This window comes from Solanum tuberosum, unplaced genomic scaffold (genome assembly GCF_000226075.1).
Source record: "Solanum tuberosum cultivar DM 1-3 516 R44 unplaced genomic scaffold, SolTub_3.0 scf00030, whole genome shotgun sequence".
In the NCBI taxonomy this organism is placed as follows: Eukaryota; Viridiplantae; Streptophyta; class Magnoliopsida; order Solanales; family Solanaceae; genus Solanum; species Solanum tuberosum.
Window position 1 is genome coordinate 1,061,296 of NW_006238956.1, and position 18,221 is coordinate 1,079,516.

At 35.3% G+C, this 18,221-nt stretch overlaps 2 protein-coding genes across 2 annotated transcripts in view; both read right to left on the reverse strand.

Moving 5' to 3' along the window:
- Nucleotides 1–1,206: 1,206 nt before the first annotated feature.
- LOC107059642 (glutamine synthetase-like) lies at nucleotides 1,207–2,418 on the reverse strand. Its single transcript, XM_015306361.1, has 4 exons — nucleotides 2,111–2,418; nucleotides 1,705–1,937; nucleotides 1,488–1,636; nucleotides 1,207–1,406 (listed from the first exon to the last, which is right to left on the reverse strand). The coding sequence occupies exons 1-4, from the start codon at nucleotides 2,416–2,418 to the stop codon at nucleotides 1,341–1,343; spliced, it is 756 nt and encodes a 251-aa protein (XP_015161847.1). The 3' UTR covers nucleotides 1,207–1,340.
- A 6,736-nt stretch (nucleotides 2,419–9,154) lies between these two features.
- Nucleotides 9,155–18,221, reverse strand: part of LOC102592743 (protein fluG-like) — a 41,937-nt gene continuing 32,870 nt past the window's right edge. The window contains exons 11-12 of the mRNA XM_015306362.1: nucleotides 9,338–9,458; nucleotides 9,155–9,253 (exon numbers count right to left, since the gene is read on the reverse strand). Coding sequence (XP_015161848.1) covers nucleotides 9,155–9,253; nucleotides 9,338–9,458 — 220 coding nt within the window. The remainder of the gene's footprint in view (nucleotides 9,254–9,337; nucleotides 9,459–18,221) is intronic.

An 18,221-nucleotide genomic window follows, 5' to 3' on the forward strand; every position in this document is an offset into this window, starting at 1 on the left:
TTTGAATATACAAAGGTTTGAAGATATGAAAGATTTAAAGAAATTGATATTATATTGTATTAAAGTGTATTATAATTTAGTCGGATAGGTATCACTAAAAAGAGAGTGTTGTGTTCTATATGTGTCTTATAAATTGTTTTGGATTGTATCACTAAAAAATGAGTGATATTTATATATTTTAAAAATGTATTGTCCACATATATTATAAACGTGTTATCTAAATTGTTTTTATTGGTATCACTAAGAGAAGAAGTGAAATGTGCAATACATATTGCAAATGTATTGTTAATAAATAGAGCATATATTATATGTGTCTTATAAATTATTTTTATTTGTAACACTAAGGAAAAGTGTGATGTTTGCAATATGTATTAAAAGTATTATAAGTTAGTTATCTAAATTATTCTGGTTGGTATCACTAAGACGGTGATATGTCTGCAATATGTATTATAAAGGTAGTGTTCATGATTTTGATACAATTATAAAACAAATCTAATTCAATTTTAATACAATTGCAAGACAATTTCGAAAACTTCATCTTCTTTGAGTTTATTAATCTAATATTTCTCCTAAAATCAATTCTATACTTAACAAATCGCCCTTAAAATTGAGATATATACTTCAACAATTATTTTCAATTATTTGTAATAACAAATTTAAAATAATCACAAATTCATAAAATTCAAATAATGAATTCAAAGTTTGAAATAGCCAACAATGTTGAATCCTTGTCGTCATTTTAATTTTAGAGATTTAGAGCTCTACTTGTGCACACAATTTCCTATAAATTTTGGGTCTTTGTGCTCTTCTCCTCGTCCTTTTTGGTGAAGATCGTGAAACATGATAAAAATCGATTTAAAGATATGATATTTAGAGATAGTCATTTGGATGAAAATTTTGAAAAAGAAAAAGAGAAGGAGAAAGTAGAGAAAGAGGGAGAGACCGACAAATACAGATGAAGATGGGTCCTTTGGAGTTTCATTGTATGGTTTTTAATTCCAAAAAATGTTATATTTTTTTTTTATATTTTTAAATATTGTCATAAATAGTAAATATTTTCTTAATATAGCATACATATATGATTTTACTCTCTAAAAAAATAATAAAGATAACGCAATTAAAAGTGTTAATTTGAAATAATGGGATTGAACCTATAGAGTACGATCTTCCCTTTTGTAGTTTATTTTCTATATAAGAAGCGGGAAACAAAGATAAAAAGCAGTAAGAAACAAAGAATTAATCAAACAAGTCCATAAGAGGAGCAGATAAAAAATATGATACAACAAAACAAATTAGAAGAGTATAAAGCATGGTGATGTTAGAAATAGATAAGCGAAAACCTAATAATTAAACATAATGTGCTTGTATTTTTCGTCTCCACCACAGAAATCGTGTCCGATCTCTTCCTGCAAAACAAGAAACCATCGTTGAAATGTCGGTCCAGAATATGATAGAGAAAGCAAAACTCATTAAAATTGATAACGTACCCCAACAACTCCTCCTCTGGTGCATATAAATTCTTTACCCAACATTTCATTAAACCATTTATCTGAATCCATATGGATAATAGCGCATCTAAGAGACCATGGTAGTTTTATATCATCGTTGTTCCAATCGAAGTCATAAGATTCTGGCTCTGTTTAACAAGAAAATAAATCCATGTTTTCTTAATGGAAAAAGTTATTAAGAAAAGATGGTACTCACCTACTGGTCCTGGAATTGGTAATTTTCTTCGCATGCCATCGATGCCAGCAATAATTATTGATGCTAGACCCAAGTGTGGGTTTGCAGATCCATCAAATGTTTTCATTTCAAAATTGGTTACCACACCATTTGGAACTCCAGGAGGGCAACAAGCTCTTACAGGTAACTCTTTACATTCTATCCCCCAGCAAATGAATGATGAATTCCGTGCCTTAGGTATTAAGCGCTCATAACTGTGCATTATTCATAAATTTTAACCAAATATGAAAAGAAGATGGTCTTGTAGTGTCATCACAAACTATATTAGACAAATTTGGTCATTTGGAAGAATTGGCACTTGAGAGATCAAAAGCACAAAGAAATGACACAAAGGAGAGCAGTACATTAAGAGCTAAAACATGTTTACCTATTAGAGATAGGCATCGTAAATACACATAGGGAACAAAGATGATCTAATATCCCAGCCATGAATGATTCTCCTATCAGGGACATCCCATACCTATTTGGTTCACCAGATGCCATAAAAATATTTTCTCCATTCTTAAACAAACTGATGTGTACATGTGATCCTGAGCCAACATCATCATCTGTAGAATGAGCATAAGACTGGGGACACACATTATTGTTATAGTACCTACAAAAAAGTTCAGATGATAAAGTTGTTACAACTCTAAGATTTTTGCTAAGTTTTAATTCAATTATATGTTCCACCATGTTTTAAGTGCTGGAAGGTTGAAAAGTGTGTTTCAATAAATTGGGAATTAAATGGAACTTTTTAAGAGTCGAAAGACAACTTTAGGAAAAAGAAAAGGTAAAAGACAATAAGGGATTAGGATTTAGGAATTATGGCTAGTGGAAAAATGGCCTAAACTAAAAGAATGTATGTGACTCCCATTATAGGAGTGGTTGCCAATGATTTCTGGAGTGAAATAATAGCCATTGGACTCTAGTTTCCTGTGATTTAAGAAGTTTTTATTTGTATATTAAAATAAAAGAGTTACATTTTACTGAAGGGCGTATATAGGAAGAGCATGTCCCCTTTGAGCTTTCTTGGACATACCAACATATAATACCATAATGGTATTTGAAATAATGCATTTTGTCCCTCTTATTTTTCATTTTGTCCCTCTTTGGTAAGAAAGAATAAAGAAGAAGTGTTTTTGCATACTTGATTTGAATAATTTTTTAAAATTTGTTTTTTGTTTTAAGAAACACTTTTAACAAATTGTAAATTTTAAATAAGGGATAAGGGTCTGAAAAATACCCAACTTTGGTCGGATTTGCTGTTGCGATATTAAACTTTCATGAGGACCTATTACTTTCCTAGACTATTTAATACTATATTTTTTACCCCCTGAACTATTTAATAGTGTATTTTAAAGGTATATATGAGCCCACGTGGACACATTACTATTTATAATTTTGCATTATTTTTTATGTCCATGTGGGCAAATATATATGTTTAAAATACGGTATTAAATAGTCTAGTGAGGTAATAGGTCTTCATGAAAGTTTAGTATCACAACAGCAAATTCGATCAAAATTGGGATATTTTTCAGACCCTTATTCCCTTAAATAATATGACTGCTGAGTTAAAAGGTAAGTACTGAAAAAAGAGATGTTAAAAGATAAGTTCCTTTTATGAAAGGTCTGTTTGATAATGGTAATAGACATGAAGAGGTATTATAAATACATATTTCCTCTCCAATGAAATATACATCAATACTCTATCCTCTCTTCTACTTATTTCTGTTTTTGATATCACAAAGTATGTTTTATTGTTAGTTGAACAAGATACAATTAAGATTAACTCGGAAGGAGGATAGCACATCAAGTCTCTATTATTGTCGTCCAAATATTAGTCCTTTTACAATTCTCGAGAGGAATGTGTTAGCCCAATTATACAAGCTAATGCTTGTTGTTATGTTTGAGTAGAGTGATATTATCTAATAAACTAAATGCCAAAAGGACAAAAATTATATTTGTGGTAGATTTCTTAGGGAAAAAATCACGTCTGGATCAGCAAGAAAAAAAGAATATGCACATGAAAATATTGTGCTACCTACCTTGGGGTAAAACTTGCTAGTAGCCCATGTTTCCTTGCAACCCCTTTGACTACTTCATGTGTAATTATTAAGTTATTTGCTGCTCTACCACAATCGGTGTATCCCAACACAATTTCAAACTGACCTTTTCCAGCTTCTGAATGTAACTGCATTCTAAAAGGACGACGCATCAAATAAAGCAGTATGAATTCTATAGACAATAAAGTAAATGATTTATATTCAAGTACCATTAATCTTGTATAAGTAAAATATAAACAAATGTGTAGGTACTAGGTTTCTAACAAAATAAACCTTTAATGTATTACGGTTAACAGAGAACATCCTTAATGTTTTCCAAAATGAACAATTTCATTCCAAAGTTAGATTTCATCTAAAATTAAAGGTGCGACAAAACCCGAATGCAAGGCACATGATCTTTTATCTTAAATAATAAAAAAAAGTAATGTTATCATCTTTATTAGACACCTGAATTCCAATTTTAAAGAGAGGGATTCCATCTTCTTCATCATTTTAAGGCTCCTATGAAGTGTTCTCATGCTCCATTTCCAATAAAAGTCTTTAAATGATTTAGCATTTCCATCGAGGGGTGCCGATGAGAATAGAAGGTAAAAACAAAATGTGAGTGGTATTGCAGTAAAGGAGAAATACTTTGGTAGCGCTATCACACAGAAGGAAATGCTAGGGAAAGTTAGTCAGCATAATTATGTTTGCCCTATGCAATAACACTAAGGGGCCATTTACCATGCAGTGCTATCGTGCAATAGCACAACATTGATTCTTTTTCCTTGTTAGGCACAATCATGCCCCTACTTGTTCCCCATGATTCCATCGTTAATTTAATGTTTTATTCATTGTTTGTTTTGACAATTTTGGGGGTTTTGAGCCCTAAGTTTTAGAATATGAAATCATTGATTTGAGGGGTCATTCGTAGATGGAATTGGGTAATTTTATAGATTTAGTGTTCCATTATGGGAGATCATATCTATTGTACTCACTTTTCTCATGTGGAGTGTTCAGATCTCTTGCTTAGACTTTTGTTGTAATAATAAAGAGGGTAGGGGACAGAGGGTCTCTCAGTTTCATCCCTCTAGATTACTGAAGTAAATCAAATGACTCCTATCAGAAACTAGCCTCCACACTATATAGCAATAATTTCCGACAAATCAAACTTTCTCAGCACCTTCATCAAAATAAATAATGAAACTCTGTCATAAGTCTTTGCCGTGTCGAGCTTGACAACCACATTATAAAGCTTGTTTCTTTTGTTGATGTCCCTTTCAATTTCTTGAGCTAGTAGAGCATCCTAAAAAATGTGTATCCCATTAACAAATCATGTTAGGCTTCTTGAGATGAGCTGACTGTTACTCACATGAACTTTCATGTAGCATACTAAAGCTTATCTTATTAGCAAATGTACTCAAGCTTATATGCCTTAAGTCACTGAAGTTATTAACTTTTTTCTTTTTTGGGGATAAGAACTAGATTAGTGTGAGTTATATCTTTGTTGTTGACCAGAAAATAATTTTTTTCACTATATTAGTTACATACTTCCCTGTAATGTTCCAGGAAGTCTCCCTGAAAAATCATTTGGTCCACTAGTACTGTTGTCTCAATTTAGGGTAAAAATCACTTCTTTACCTCTTCAATACTAGATGGTCTAGTGATGTCTTCATTCTGCGCTCGAGAAATTATGGTAGGAATGAGCTCCAGCATCACATGGTTTGTTATTTTATTTGTTTCTCTGAACTATTCTTTAAGGACATTCACTGCTTCTTCCCCTATGTATTGTGTAGTGTCAATTGTTTGAATTCAAAAAATATTTAAGTTTTTTCTCCTCCTTTGACATAAGAGTAAAGAATTTTGTATTTATATCCCTCTACTGAAATAATCTTATCCCCAATTTCTATTTCAGGCCACCTCAATATATAAATGTCTTTTCAAGAAAGCTTTTACTCTGCTGAGGGAATCCCTTTGTGGGATGAATTTCAAGCACAATCTATTTGACCTTTGATTAGATCCTTTAATGTAGAGATCTGCTGGAAGATGTTGGCAACGTATCTACGCTCCATTAAGCTCAAAGTCCCTTCACTTTCTTAATCTTAGCCTGATATCTGTGAAAGAGTTCCTAGAAATTTCACCTTCCAATTTTACTCCACAACCCCTAGGAATGGATGTTGCTTAGTCCAGATTTAAGAAACATGAAGGGTTTGACCACTAACTCTTACATACAAAATTACATATTACATGAAAAGGAGCATGATTAAAGCATTGTCTAATTATGTGGTGAAATTCACTTGCTCAGAGAGCATTCATAAACTCCTGATTACAAAAGATTCTATCTACCCTTTTAGAAGTTCAATTTTCCTGAATTCTTCTATTCCACCAAGTGTAAGCACTACTAGTAAATTTGAGCTGTTAAGAGCACAACTGCTAATACATTATACAATGTTTGTTGTCTCATGTTGAGTAACTAGAATTTCTCTTAGCTTCTCAAAATAAAAAGACATAAAGTATCACATGAAGTTGTCTCAAATTTTCAAAAAAGACATCGTAACTATCTCCCTAAATAATTTTGAACTGGTATTACTATATCATTTTTTGACAAGTCCTAGATTTTAAAAAGAAAGTGTTATCACACACAAATCATTACGTGAGACATGTTAATTTAATTTTAAGATATATTTTTTCATTTTAAGTTTTCTTTATTCTCTTTTTTTTTTAAATTTTTTTTGTCTCCTTTACCTTTTGTTTTATCTAATTTTGAATTCACCTTAAATTCCACTTCACCTCCCACCCCCACACCACGTTCAAGCTGACCCCTTCCCCTTTTTTTTTACTTTCTTTCTTTCTTTCTTCTTCTTCACCTCCAACCTTCACCCCCTCCCCCACGTTCAAGTTGAACTCCTCCCCTATTTTCTTACTTTTTTTTGCTTCTTGTTCGGTCAACTTTCTTTCTCTCAATGAATTTGTTTTTAAAAAGCATACTATTTTCTAGACTTTGTTGAATTATTGATAACAAAACTAATTATTTTTCTAAAAAAATTTAATTTTTTTAAGGCATCATCATTTAATTTATCTCCTTTATATAACTTCAAAATTAGAAATCATAATTTTGAAAAAATTAATGAATTCCCCCAAAATCAAAAGAGTTTGATTGAAATTCAGATAAAAAAGCTAAATGATACCTTCTAATCATCTTAAAATCTAATGAATTTATCAAATTGTTCGAAATGTAAGAAAATATTTAGATAATGTTTTAAAATTAAAGAGAGTCAAACTAATCGTAGTAATATAAGAAGGATGGAGTTGTGATAAAAATGGTGACATTGAAAGTGAGGAGTTTCAATGGAGATGACAACGAAATTTTGAAGAAGAAAGAAGAAAGAAGAAAGAGAGAAAAAATAATAAGGCAAAAAATCAAAATAATAAGAAAACAAGAAAATATATTTTTATAACAAAATACTTGTAAAAATAAATTTATATTCATTATTTTAGGTTGTTCACGCTCTTTAAGAGACTATATATATACTCTCTATGCCAGGTGGACAAAAACTGATGTAATAATATTAGTTCAGAATTATTTAGGGGGGTGATAAGACACCTGGATAGTCAAAGTGTCTTTTAAAAATTGAAAAAAAAATATACATACCCCTGAACTACCATAAATGGTATATCAATACATGTAACACCTCGAAAATTGGAAAGTCAAATAGGAAAGAAAAAAAAATGCACAATTGACAGTAGTACAGTTCCTACGAAGCCCATCTACACTTCGTAGAAATCTCTACAGGTCGTAGGAGGCTCTCGTGAAACTTGAGTTGGGTTTTTGGAAAATATCAAGTCTCTGATGATGATCTACGAATGGACAGGACGAATTGTAAGAACCTCTACGGACCGTAAGAAATGCCGCAGAATTAGTTCCAGACTTGGTGAAATATTAACTTTGGATCTACAGACACTTATAGATTGAAGGAATTGTTACGGGCTGTAGAAATAGTTCTTTTGATGCAGTCCTTTTCTCCGACTAGCAACCTTCAGATCGTATTTTTCGATTAACTAACCGTTGGATCAGGCTATAATTTTGACTGAGTGTTCCTGACATCTTGGTGTTTAATTTGAACGGTGAAGAGCGAATTTAGAAGTCAGCAACATCCTATTTTAGGTCCCAAACAACAAGTGAGTTTGAGTGGATTTCTTTCTATTTATCTTTTATTGGTGTATCTATAATTTCTTTGCTTTTGGCAATTGTTGTGTAGCCATTATGAGAATATTTGTAACTTTCTTATTTTAATAGTGAAACAATTCAGATCTCGATGATCCTGTGGTCGTTACCTTCGGTTTGAAGGATTTTTCCACGTTAAACTTGGTGTTCTTATTTTTGGATTTTCGTTTTCATCTTTTCGTCACAACATTTAGATCTTTAAATATTGTGTTATTCTAATAACATTCATGTTTGGAGAAATTCAAAAGTCATATTATATACTAGCATCATTTGAGATGTATTGAATTGCTTCATTGATCCACTTCAAAGTACATAAAAAGAAGAAGAAATTCCCCCATCATTCTATTTTTTTTCTTTATATATGTCACTTCTATGTGTATGCAGTGAATTATTATCTATATAAATTATATTGTCCTAGCAGATTATATAATAGTGGATGATGTTGTTACATAAAACAAAGAATAAGTTGAAAAATAAAAAGCACGATTAAGAGAACACAAGTTATAAACAAAAATAAGGTTCTTATAGCTTTACTTCAAAAGAAAGTATAATACATATAGAAGCATATATAGTGTTGTCTAAATAAATCTTTTTCACTTTATTTTTAAATTTTTATCCCAGTTGTCAATACATAAAAAGATTTGACAATTATCAAGAACTAGTATATCTAAAAGGAAGTGAAGAAGTTAGTTATAAACAAATAACATGTTCCTCTGATAGAATTGGAGACTGTCTGAAGAACCTATTTCACACGTACAATAGGAAATCTTGGAGAATTGTGATAGGCCTTAATTCATTTCAACAAGAAACTGAAAATCTAATAACACATTTTATTTCAAGATTGTTATCCTTATCGTAATACCAAGTTACCCGTAATTAAAAGACACGCAACTTTTATGCAACTAAAAAGGAAATGCACTATAAATTTGGTAATAGTTGTATAGGTCTACGGGAAATGAATGCAGCAAGTTAAAATTGAAGAAACTGGAAACTAACCTGTTCGACTAGAATATTGAAGGAGTGTAAAGAAGCAACAATCTCTTGAAGCACTAATGATGCATCATCTATTGCTGTTGTAGAACAGTAAGAGGTCTTGTCAATTCTGGCCCATGTTTCTTTTCCATCCCTGTATTATTTCCTCTTTAGTGTTCCAATATATATATCATAGAATATAAGCACAAAATATTATGGAAACTTTCCTGACATACTTTAACAAACTCTTAAAAAGGTAAAATTCAACTTCAATGCCTACATTCAAAACCTGGAGATATATAGGTATAAATAGAAATCAGTTCAATAATGTCTTGAAATTTCAATTCATGTACAAGAGAAACTAATAACATACCAAGCCAAATTCATCTTCCAAAATTTTAGAGAATCTACGAAGTACATCTCTTGGACAATATTGCCATGCTTTACCATATTCAGTTAACATATCAGTCAAGACCATTTCTTGATTTCGTGCCCTGGGTCAAAAGTACACATGAATATGATTACAAATGTGTGAAATCTGAAAACAACAAAATTATTCCAAGTTACCCAGAAACTTGATAAAAAAAACGAACAATTGTCACATAAATCACATTAAGGTCCATATATTTATCACCATACAAAATCAAACAATGGAAGTGTTGGACATCAGGGCACATACAACTTTTAACTAATCAATTACAAAATAATCTAGTTTGTTAATATATTTTGTCCCCTCCTACAAGTTGTCAACAATGAGATTTCATAAGATTAATTATGCAAGTTTCTAGGTTGTAATTTTTAGCTGAAAAAGTAAGAAGTTGAGGAAATTTTGGAATCCAAGGACCATCTCAGTCAATTATATTGAGTGTTGTACAAAAGATTTCATGTATACACATGTCTCCAAAGAATAATAAGTGATAAAAGAATCTCTAAATGAGTTTTATCATTTATTCTTCAATGATTCCCTTTTGTGTTGGCCACGTTTCATGTTCTCAGTCGGCAATGTATCGAATAGGATCGGCGAGCCCATCTTAGGTCGCCCTTTTGGAAGCAAAAATCTGAAGGAGCCCATGTCATTTTCAGCGGACATAGTCCCAATCGGCGAGTTGCCATTCTGCTTAGGCGAGATCAGTCGTGTTCACCAAGTTGAAATTCGAGTTTGATTAAATGAGGAGAGCTTTTTTGGTGAGCTTGAACTCTTTCTAAGAGTCGCCGAACTGGTTGGTGACACTAGTCACAGCTCGCCGATTTGGTCGTCAGTTGAAAGGCCAAGAGCCTTTTGGCAGTTCAAATGCCAACTGATTGAATTTCCTCAACCCTTCTTCTTCCTTACTCTCATATAAACACTTCTTAGTAGTTCTCTTTTGATTTTTATCATTCCTCTGCTCTGTGGATACAAGTATTTGCGTGGATTCCTCCATACCAAACCCCTGCCCCTATTGTATCCACTCTCTTGCAATCTAGAGGTCAGTTTTATTATCAATTTTGTTGCCTCTTTTGCATTTTGCTTAATGAAATACTGTATCTCTGAGCTTGGAGTTGTTATCACATTGTTTAGTACTTAACTGAATTGGGTTTTCAATTAAAGTTACATGCTTGAATGCCTATTACTCTTGGAGTTCGAATCTTGCCTTTGTGTTAAATTTAATGGGTGTTAAGTTGAATTTGATCGAAATTAACTGTTAATAATCTGTGGGTCTTGCTTATATATCTAATGGATAAGGTCTGATTAGTCCGAATTCAATGAGATGGCTTGAATTTTCCCAATGATAGATTCGATGCCATCATTCTTAAGGGAAAATTGTCTTTTCGTTGTTGATTTTTGAAATTAGGGGGGAGGGGGGGAAGTTTGAGTACCCGGGGTGATTGGGTGTTATGTGTGACCTTTGGTGTGTGCTAATTTTGTTCAGAATTGATCATTGATTGGTTGTTGGAATCGAATTTTGAAATTTGGGGTGAAAGGTTGTGAATTGCCTGTTCAGTGAGCTCAGTTGAGCTCGCCAATGTGATTTGGTGAGTCACCAAGTTAGTCTTAGCTCGCTCTTTTGTTGAGAATTGTTTCATGTTCTTACTGTCATTTTTCGGTGAGCTCCCTATAGCTCACGAATGCTCTTGGCGACTTGCCAATCTGATAAGTAGCTCACCCTTTTTGCCAGGATCAATTGCCCATATCCCTTTCGGTGAGCCTGCGTTTGTCTGCCGACCTAGTTGGCGAGCCTCAGGATAGGTTCAGTTTTGGACCTTTTTTATTATTATTTCTTACTAACCCGTTACCCGATCTATGTTATGGGATGTTGTGCAATGCAGATACGACCCAACAAAAGTTCTAGTAACTCGGGGAATGATTCTCCAGAAGATTCTCCTTTACCTTGAAAAAGACAAAAGGGAATTATGATCTCAGAAACTATTTACAGACCACGGCTCACTCCACGAAATTCTATGCGTGTGAGTGAAAGGGCTCCGTAAAAGGTTGGTGCAACTACTAAAGCGAGGGGAAAACAAAAAGTTGGGGAAACTCCAATCGAGTAGACTAGCTAACTCTGACAATGATTCTATTGGCTTTACATTGAATGAGAGCGAGAAGGAGGATGAGAGGGTTCTAACTCCAGTTCATAGGCCTACAACAGAGTCTTAGTCTACTCAAAGTAGACATACTGAAATGCTCTACAAGGACATACATGACATGTTGGCCAATGCTTTGCCTCGAGTAGTTTCGGTTGTTGCCCCCGTGACATGAACAGATTGAAAGCTACAGGGCTGAGAACCATACTATAAGAGAAAAGGTTATCAATTGATGGAGTTATGGATGGGTATCCATGTAATAACCCCCCAGGTCATTTCTATGTTTATGTCATATGCTCGTCGTTTAAAGCACTCCTATAGTGACCCTAAGTCATTTATGGCTTGTAGGGACTGACAGTTTGGTCACCTAGTTAATCGTTTGGGTTTTATGAGAATTTCTATGTGTTGGAGCTTTTGAACCTTGAACAATCATTTTTTAAAATCAAAAGTTCAGGAAGATGACCTCAGAATCCAACTCTGACTATTCTATCAGCTCTAGAAGGTTTATTTTAGGCTAGGAGCACGGTCAACACTACTCTCAAGACTTTTAGTGCGTATTTGTGCGATTAGGTGTTTTAACTTTCAAGTTAAAGCCTAAGTTTGACCTTGGTCAACATTCTTGGCAAATGTGTCTAGATGAGATTTTGTCATCGACGTTAGCTACAGAATGCTGAGTTTGGTCTTGAACGACGCTTCGTACTGATCTCAAGGCTTCTGAGCTAATTTTGAGCCCCCTTCTGGATTTTGACTTAAATGGATTTAGGTGTAAGACCCACTTTTTATCGATATGACCTTGTGTGGAAGTTTTGACTACTCTATTGAGTCCAAAATGTTGAATTTGATTGAGTTGCACATCTCGTTTGTATGCATGGTTTTCAAACCAATCTCGATCCCTCGGTCAGAGCCCTAGGACTTTGTTGAAATTGCTAGTGCCTGATGCTAGTGTTGCCTGCTTTTCAGACATGGGATCGCTTAAGCAACCTTCACTTTAGCATCCAGGTCTCTGCATGAGCGTTAGTGGCCCTGGCATCACTTAAACAGAAAAGGGTTGCTTAAGCAAACTTGGCTAGCCCGAGGTATGCCGCTTCTGCGACCCTAGCATTACTTTAGCAAGTCTCGCTTAAGAGACCAGGGGTTCACAGAATCGAGGCCCGTCTCTTTGAGGCCAGTCGCTTAAGCAACATAAGTGATTGTTGAAGCGATATTTGAAAATCTTTTATTAAAGACTTAAACACGATTTCTACCATTATTTCAATTTTGAATTGGCAATTTCTCCCTCTCTAGAACTTACTTTTAAATGATTTGAAATGTGGCATGTTCTTGGTGATTGGGACTACTTTGTGGAGTGTTCAGAGAGTGTTGGTCTTCCATTGTTTGGGGTAGAATTTCATTTTAGTAGGCTATCTTAGCTTATTTTTTTGCTCTTCATTATGATTATTACATGTTGGTTGTTGTTGGTTGTTTAGAGCCCCAGGTTGTGTTCTATTTTGGAACACAAGTTCGGGGTACTATTTATGACCTTTTGATGGAGTCAATTCTAGAAATTCCAGCGTGGGTCCCATGATTCTTGTTTGACTCCAACATTGGTCCATTTTAATTTTATGTGTTCTAAGTGTTGACACGACCGTATTGACGTTGTGATCCTATTTTTGATAGTGTGGTAGCATTCTGAGTTCGTTTGGAAGGGATACGCTACAACTTTCCTTCTCTTAGATTGAGCTTGATTGTGTAAATTCCTGCTAATTAGAGTGAATTGGGGACAAGTACCTAGTTGTTCTTGTTTTCATTCCTAAATACCATGTTTTAGATTTGATTGGCTTTATTTCGAGTGCAGTACCATGCTATTCATGTATTATGTGTTTACTTCTATCTAGTGAATTGACTTGTTGTTGTTATTTATATTTTTACATTGGAGCATGTGTGACCTTTGTCTAGGATTAGGCTAGTGTTTCCTTAGACCTTTGATTATTGTGGCTTTTCGCCTTTTTTTTCTAACATTGTTTTGGACTAATTAGCTCCTTGTAGACCAGAATAACAAACTTGAGTCTGATAGAATGAGCCTTATTTTAGGCGTTAATTCGGCTTTGTTGAACTTTTATTCACTCTCCCTACTTCTACGGCCCCATTGCGAGGCTGGAGATTTTAATACTTCACTAGACGACTCGGGATTGGAGTGGCACAGGCTGGGAGTCTTTTAATATTTTTGGAGTTGAACGTCATTCCACAGAGATAGTGATGATCGATTACACACAGTACTTCGAGGTTCTTATTAGTGCCTTATATTTATTCTTGCTAGCTGCGTTGGTGCCCCTGGGTGTTTATTAGCTGGCTGGGTGATGGTCTTATTGGTGCCTTGTGTTTTACTCTTGCTAGCTAGGCTGGTGCCCCTGGGAGCTTACTGGTTAGATGGGCGATGGTCTTATTGGTTCCCCGGGTACTCTTTCTAGTTGGGTTGGTTCCCTTGGAGTGATTGTTTGGAAAGGCGGACCTCGGGTTTATTCCTGCTAGTTAGGTTGGTGCCCTTGGGAGTTTACTGTTTGGCTAGGGCCATTATGGGGTACAATAGATTGAGGTTGTTACTTGGGGTTCAAGGACCAACTTTTGCTCTTTGGTTCCAGATTCACTTTTCTGTGTTCTTGTAGTTAGTTATTTTGTGTACCTGTCAGACGTATGATGTCCATTTGGGTTTTTATTTAAACTTGTGCAGGAGTGTACCTTATGGGCTTATAGGGTCCAATTAGGTTTAGTTTAGTTGTACTTAGATTTACTTTTGGTACGCTCGTGTGCTTTCTTTTAAAATCTGCTTTGACCTCTGTTTGTGTCTATATTGTATCTTTTCATACAGTATTTACCTTTCTTGCTCAGTCGATCTATGATGCCTATTGAGTACCTTTGTTTTGGTACTCATGCTACACTCTGCATATGTTTTGTGATGCAGGTCCTAGTACCAGCTACCAACGGTGATCGATCGTGCCAGCAACAACTTTTGGGTCGGAGAAAAGGGTGAGCACTTGGTGCCTCAAGCTTGCTTGTCTCTTTCTAGATAGTGTATGGATAGTCTTTTGTAACTTGAGACATCTTTGTTTTTGGTCTACTTTTAGGACTTGTACTCTTTTATTAGCACAACTCTGTACTTGTGACTTCCAAGTTTTGGGAGGGATCTTTCTGTATATAGTTGTGGTTTGCCTCCCGCTTCTGTCTTGATTTGCTTTTTAAAGTATGCTTGAACTTATTTCTACCCTTATACTCATTACTTGTCGTTCTGATTTATGGGTTGGCTTGCCTACTGGTGGGCCATAGTAGGCACCATCAGGACTCGAGGAATTGGGTCATTATAATCCAGTAGTTTGGAGTACCATTCAGTATCACAAGTTTGAGAGATTCACCCAAGCACGTAAACCATAAATACCTACTTCGGCCCGTGAGTTCTATGAGGAATATGCACGAGTGCTCCCAAAGAAGAGAAAAGGAGTCGTTTATAAACCGCTTGATGAAGTTGAAGTTCGGGGCAAAGAGGTCTAATGTGGGACAGGTATAGTCAATGATATACTTGGTTGTAGAGACAAAGACTCTATTTCATAGAAAGAGAGGATGAAACACCCAATCGACGAGTTGAGAGGATGGCTTGCACCATTGTTATCTGACGTGGATCGTGGAAGGGATGGATATTAAAAAGAAAGATTTGAATGTAGTGGCTAGATAGTGGTTTGGGTTCATCAGTAGGACTTTGTTGAGAAGATCATCCGACAACCCAATGTTGTATTATTGAGTTGTATCATCGCTAAAGAGAGGTTGAATCTTGGTAATATTTTTGTTAAGGAGATGCTCTTGAGAGCAAGTAAGCAACAAACGTCTTTGTCGTTCCTAGTCTTGATCACTCACTTGTGCCAGTTGGCTGGGGTACCATTTGTGTAGGTGACTGATATGAGCATTACACCGGCCTCCTCTAGTGATGTCTGATGGATTGATTTAGACTATTTGAGAAATGATGCGGCTAAGAAGAAGCCGCCACCCGTTAATACTACTTCGAAGGTGGACCTTGCTACCTTGGAGGCTTACCCTACTCCTCCTTCTCAACTATAGAGCCCTCAGTTATGTTTACGCCCTCCACCTGGACTTATAATGCACTTCCCTCTACATCCGGGCCACCAATGACACATGCCTTAGTATATCAGATGGACAACCTTGCCCATTCAACGGATGTTAGAGCGTCTCGTCTTCAGAGAGAGGTACCAACTTTGATTACCGCATCCATTCAGGCTATTCTTGCCCCTTTTCAGGCCGAGGTAGTAGATCAGCACACTATTGATGGAGTACAGGCTGAGTTTAGACACTATTACCGCTCCAGTTGAAGAGCATGATAGAATAGAGAATGCTTCTGTGGAGGTGAAAGCCTTGAAGGCTAATGTTGTTTCTTTGAGGAAAGATGTGGATGAGTTCAAGTGCACGGACATCACGGTTCTATTTGGCGAGGTAACCCTTCCCAATTTTCCAATGTTTGAGCCTTCTTTAGTCCCAATAGTAGGAGAGACAGTTGTTGCAGCTGAGAGAATTCCTGGTGAGGTTGATGAGGACTCTCACACTCTAGAGACGGACGAGGAGGAGTTTGTGAGAGATGGGCAGAGGAGTGAGGACACTTATACGGATTTACAGGATACATTTGTGCAGGGTGCTATGGTGCACTGTCTTAAGGATGCCTCCTCCAATGGTCCGAGTGGGACCATCCTTCAAACCCCACTCCTTCCCTCGATGCTCCAGGCAGTGATGATGCTTCCATTTAGCCACAAAGCCCTAGTTTTCCTCAAGCATATCCTGAGAGGAGGGTCCTTATCGTATCTTTACTTTTTATGCATTTATTTTATTTTGAATCGAGGACAAAATTGTTTTAATTTTGGTGAGGTGAGGGCTCAACATCATATTTTGGTTTAGTAGTATATATATAGTTTATTGTTGATTGTTGGTTTTAAATTTTAGTGATGTTTGATTCTCCTTCTCTATTTGAAGTGCCTTGTGTGGTGAGGATTACTTAAAGGTCATGTGTGTGGATTTCTAGAATTTTCCCTGTTGGTCTAATTGTTTAACTTTGGTGAATGCAAGAAATGATCTTATGCACAAGTTTTGAGAGCGAGACCAATTGTCATACATATATCGTGACTACCTTGTGAGGGTGTGCACCCATTAAGAAATTATGTTCTGAGATATCTTTGTTGAATCCGGAAGAGGCTATTTCTGAAGTACGAATAAACCTGAATATATTCCATTTGTGACATAAATTCAAGGATGGGCTCAACAACCATCCTTAGAGGAATTTGAGAATTTGTTGTCGTCAAGGAGTAACTAGTCAAACAGTTAGCTGGTGTATTAATCAAAGAATAGGGGTAGGGGGGGGGGATTCTCATGTAGTCAACAAGAGGAACTTTAAAGGAAAATCAAGAAATGTATCACGCTTTGGATTATCAGGTGGTTCAAGCTCGCATGTAAAGAATGAAGAGTCTTCTAACTATTATGGTAAGAAACCTCTCAGATGATATCGATATGGCAATATTGGACACATAAAAATATATAGCCAGGTAAAGGAGAGAAATATGACTCAGATAGAGAAAGTTACTGAAGAAGAAGAAGAACGGGGAAGATGCTTCTTAGATAAGGCTCGAGAAATAGATGTTGTGGTTTCCATCAACCTGGAAAGAGATTAGATTGAGGTCTCAGAATATAATGCAGACAATCACGTGGAGAAGCAAGATATTGATGTCATCAATATGAATCAAGAAACTTTCGAACATGTTCATACTGGTAATATGATAGCTACTATTGAAGAAATCAAGGAAGTAGATTCTAAACAAGCAGTGTTTGAAGCTATATATGACAACAGTGAGCATTCCAGAGAAAACAATGAGGGAGATGTATTAGAAGTTGAAGTCTCTCGTCAATCATCTGCCATATTGAGGAAAATCACCGACTTGGAGCAAGCATTGGAAGCAAATGGAGAAGATGAAAACTGAATAGATGAAAAAGCTGAAGTTGAAGTCCTAATTTAAGATGGAGAGACAAACGGTATGTTTTCTAGAAGCTCTAAAGCTAATAAAAAAATTATTGAGGAGCTTGAAACAAAATTTAGTTGTGGATCCTATACGTGTGTTGAGGCTTCTTAGAAAATTGATGGTCAAATCATCATCGACTTAGATGAGAAAGGTGGTCCTCCAAATAATACAATTGTCAGGAAGCTACGAGAAAGGGGGACCCTCAAAGCTCAAGAATATGAAACTCAACACAGTGATTACTCATGTGGTTTGCAAAGATCACAGAGGACTATTGTCAAGCCAATGTGCTACAGAGATGAAAATTTTATCAACACATATTCTTGTTTCTTTGTAGGTCTAATCGATTATGGGAGCTTCATTAATTGAAGAAGTAAGAGGAGTCGGGAGAAAATTGTTGAGATTTTCACCAAGGAACGTTCAAGAGCTTTGATTGAGTTCTTCCGTAACAAGCTTGGGGCAGTTTCCAAAAAATCACTTTAAAGGGGAGTGTGAAAAAGTTAAAAGATGACATTTTTGAATATCATAGATTAGTTTCTAGAATAGTCTAGTGTATTATTTAGGATAAGCATCTTATAGAAATATCTAGATATTCTAGAGTAGAAGATAAAGTCACTAGAATTTTCTTGTAGATATTCTAGAGATGATATTTGTAGA